The sequence below is a fragment of the Mycetomoellerius zeteki genome, unplaced genomic scaffold (genome assembly GCF_001594055.1).
Source record: "Mycetomoellerius zeteki isolate Tzet28-1 unplaced genomic scaffold, Tzet1.0 scaffold999, whole genome shotgun sequence".
Lineage (NCBI taxonomy): Eukaryota > Metazoa > Arthropoda > Insecta > Hymenoptera > Formicidae > Mycetomoellerius > Mycetomoellerius zeteki.
The window spans coordinates 22,842-26,979 of record NW_017258042.1 but is presented as its reverse complement, the minus strand read 5'-3'; the positions used below and the strand labels follow the sequence as shown (position 1 = coordinate 26,979).

Here is a 4,138-nt window from a genome sequence, read left to right as displayed (position 1 = left end):
GTTTGCCCAGGGCGAGGCTACCGCTACTTGCCGATGATATATGCAACTTTTCTTAGTGAAATCGCGAAATTCGTTCGAGGTGAAAGCAGTTCCTCTATCTGTCACAACTTCTTTGCTTGGTCCAAAGCTAGTAAATAAGAACTTGAGGCTCGTAACTATTTCTTTTGTGCTCGTAGATTTCGTGGGGAAAAGCCACGTAAAGCGCGTAAATGCGTCTACGATCACCAGAATGAACTTGAAGCCTTCTTTAGTTTGCTGAAGTGGGCCGAAATGATCTAAATGTAAGACCTTAAATGACTCATTGATTGTCGGGACTGCTTGCATCTCGCCTTCGCGTGCGTGCGACGACGAATTCACTATGACGCATGTAATGCAATTGTCAATGTGATCGACAATTCTTCTCCTCATCGATGGAAACCAATAGGTACCCGATACCCCTTGAAGGGTTTTCTCGATTCCACAATGAGCTGATTCGTCATGATATACTCTTATTATATTGGTAACCATTGATTCGGGTACTGCGAAACGTGACCGGTCATTATCTTTCCGATAAACTAACCCATCAATTAATTTAAACTTTTTATCTTCCTTGTATTCAAGATCGTGCGCTATGACCTTGAATACAGGGTCGCACAATTGCTTAATTTCTAATTCTCGTTCGAGAGATAGCGAGCCTATGTAGTTTATTGCGCGACTTAAAGCGTCTACATGAACCATTTTATCGCCGGCTCGATGTGTCAGTTTAAAATTATAGTTCTGTAACGATAGAGTCCATCGAGCGATTCTTGGGTTTAAACTTACCTTATTTACCGCGTGCACTAGCGCGTTACAATCTGTGATAACCGTAAAGAGAATACCGTGAAGATAAATGTGAAATCTTTCTATTGACCGTACGATCGCGAGCATTTCCAATTCGAAGCTATGATAGTTTCTCTCCGCCTGATTTAAGGCTTGACTGAAATATGCTATCGGTTTCATTTCCCCTGAAGCCTGTTTCTGAAATAAAATCGCACCGAGTCCATTCCGACTTGCGTCCGTATGGAGTTGGGTCTCGGCGTGCGGATTATAGATGCTTAAAATTGGTCGTGAGGTCAATTCTTTTTTCATTTTTTCGAAAGCTTCTGCGCAATCGCTATCAAAATTGAAAACTACTGCTTTTCTCGTGAGATTGCGGAGCGGTTTTGACTTGACGGCAAAATCCTTAATGAATTTTCGGAAAAAGTTCATTAATCCCAAAAACCGTTGGACTTCTTTTACATTTCGTGGCCGGGGAAACTCTTCTATGGCCTTTACGTGGCGCGCGCCAATCGAAATACTATTATGCGACACAATGTACCCCAAATATTCGATTTTGCGCTTGAGGAATTTGCATTTAGCTAAATTCAATTCAAAATTATAACTTTTCAAAGTAAGCAGAACTTCTTTTAGTGTACTTAAATTTTCGTCAATTGATTTCGACGCTATCATTATATCGTCTATATATACGATAACTTTGTCTTCGTCAATGAAAGACTGTAAAATATTTACTATACGTTTTTGAAACTCGGCAGGTGATTCACAAAATCCAAAGGGTAAACGAACATATTCATATTGCCCATCCGGGGTTCCAAATGAGAAATACTTTGCGTGATCTTCGTCCACCTGTATTTGGTGGAAACCATTCCGAAGATCGAGCAAGGAAAATACCTTTTTATCTCCTAACAGCGCAATGCAATCCTCAATCACAGGAAAAGGAAAATGCTGTTTCAATACTCTTTCGTTAAGGGGTCGTAGGTCCACGCATAGACGCATCCGACCGTCCTTCTTCCGTACAGGTACTACGCGTGCACAGTACGGAGACGTACTTTTCCGAATTATACCGCGGTCCAGAAGATCCTGAATTATTTTCCTTATTTCTAGTCTTTCGCTATATGCAAAACGTCGCGGTGCATACGTAAAATGTGTGTGGTCCTTGAGACACACTTTTACAGAGTAATTATCGTCGATTACATTTACGGGGGTTTTCTCGACCTCCACTAACAATTCTTGCACCTTATTGGTGGTTTCTATGCCGAAATCTGTTTCAATGTCGAGAGGGGCTCCCTCGGGAGTGTCCTCCTCTACTACCGCTAATAACCTTAGCAACGCCACCGGAAATTCTCGCGCGCTTTGATCGTTTTCTGGCGGGCTATACGTCGCGGTAATCTTGTGCGCGTTTAGAAAATCGCGTCCAATAATAAAATCAGTGACGAGAGTATCCTCTCGTAAAACATGTAAATTTATTTCGAATACTTGTGACGGTAATTGCTCGAGACAGATATCCGTTTTCAACGTTCCTCGGATTTCTACCGGGACATTATTTAACGCTCGGTAAGTACAACGCGGTTTCTCAAGTGACCTTTCGTCTGGCGCGAAAAAACTATCGTATACAAATGATTTCACAAAGGAGACCGGGCTACCCGTGTCTATCAATGCCTTCAAATGACATTTGCTATTGTTTATGGCGTTAACCTCTACTGACAAACTTTCGATTTGAATGTTCCTACCGGTTTCAGGTTGTACAAGGGCAATCGTGGTGTCTTCCTCCGTTACCTCTACGGCTGCTACGGGGGTCGTTGACGGCAGATTCCCTGTAGATGATGCCTTGACTGATGACGACTGCGCTTGCTCCTTCCGCTGCAGCTTGTAGCAATTCGCTCTGACGTGTCCTGTCTTCTTGCAGTAATGGCAGGTAATCTCGTCCTTGTCCGGCGTCTTGGACGACTGGTTCGCCTTCTCCGTCGTTGCTTCTTTCGCCTTGGCTCCCTTCCAACCACCGGGGAGTCTCTTATCGGCTTCCATTGACACGGAGGCTACCCGTCGCATGGCTTCCAGAAACGAATCAACCGTTTCGTGATTCAAAGAAATAGCGATCTCTCTAAGCGCTCTATTTCCAATGCCGCTTATGAGAAGATGTATTGCGCTATCTTCTGCTAAGTTTAAATTATGCATGAGGGTTAACTTCTCCATGGCATATTCCATGAAAGACTCTTTCACAGCATTCCACCGACGTGCTTCCACTTTCTGTAAAGCTACGTGGTAAAGAATCTTCCTTTGGAAGCGTCTAGTGACTGCTTTCTTAAAGCCGTTCCACGACTCAATCATAGGTCCAAAGCCTAGGTCATACCACCGCTTGGCTAATTTCACTAACCTTGAAGATGCCGCTAGCAAGATTACATCATCGGGAACTCGATGCATTCGTGCTACCTGTTCTATTCGTCGAATCCAGAGCTCGACGTTCTCATTTTCTTGGCCACCGTATTCAGGGATTTGAGATGCCAGCAAATTAATTGAGTGCGAATACGGCATTGATGCAACCGTGGTTCCTCCAGATGAAGCACGGCTCTCTGGGGATCGTGCCTCCGGCACCGGTCGTTCTTCTACGACCGTTTCCCTTACTACGCTCCGACTCGTCATGACTGCGAGCATCTGCTGGAGCAGCTCCTGTTGCTGTTGCTGAGATTCCAAGATTTGCCGCTGCATATCCCGCAGTGGTCCTGAGATTGCACTCACTAAGGATGTCGCGTCCGTTGTAATTTGCCTGGTAACAGCGGGCTTAGCTGACTTAGAACTGGAGTCGCTTACTTTTTGCGCAGTGGAAGTCGCTTGCCGACTTCTTGCTCCTGAGTTCGCTGCCTCATGATACGACATGATCGTATCTATAAGTACCTTCGGATCCTCACTCAAAGGCAAATGGTACTTCTGTGCTTCCTCTTGCAACTCATCGATTGACATGGTGTCTAAAGATGCCCGATCCATAGCGTCGATTTTCCGCACCGAATTTAATTCACGCGAAACCGAACTAATCTTACTTCCCACACTCGATTTCTGTCCTTGAGGGGTAATAAGCCGAATCCCTTGAGGGGTACTGAGCCGTATCCCACTTCTGAGTTTCATCAAGCTGTAAGACTGCCTTATGATAACAGTCAATTTCCAAATCGCATCCGTTAGAATTAACGACTTCAAAACGCTTGAGCCGAAGGGACAAATTTCTGGGATAGTAATAATAATAGGGAAGGAGAGAAGATAATTCAAATGACTGTCAGGCCTAAACTTCTTCTTCTTTCACTCAACAGAAGTAACCTTTATTTTAACACAAAAGATTAGACTTGAATCTAAA

The 4,138-nt window shown here is 44.1% G+C and overlaps 1 protein-coding gene across 1 annotated transcript in view; it reads right to left on the bottom strand.

Moving 5' to 3' along the window:
• The window catches only part of LOC108731062 (uncharacterized), a 5,247-nt gene extending 1,332 nt beyond the window's left edge, over nucleotides 1-3,915 (bottom strand). Inside the window, exon 1 of the mRNA XM_018461118.1 lies at nucleotides 48-3,915. Within this exon, the coding sequence (XP_018316620.1) occupies nucleotides 48-3,915 (3,868 nt within the window). The remainder of the gene's footprint in view (nucleotides 1-47) is intronic.
• Between the last annotated feature and the right edge of the window lie 223 nt (nucleotides 3,916-4,138).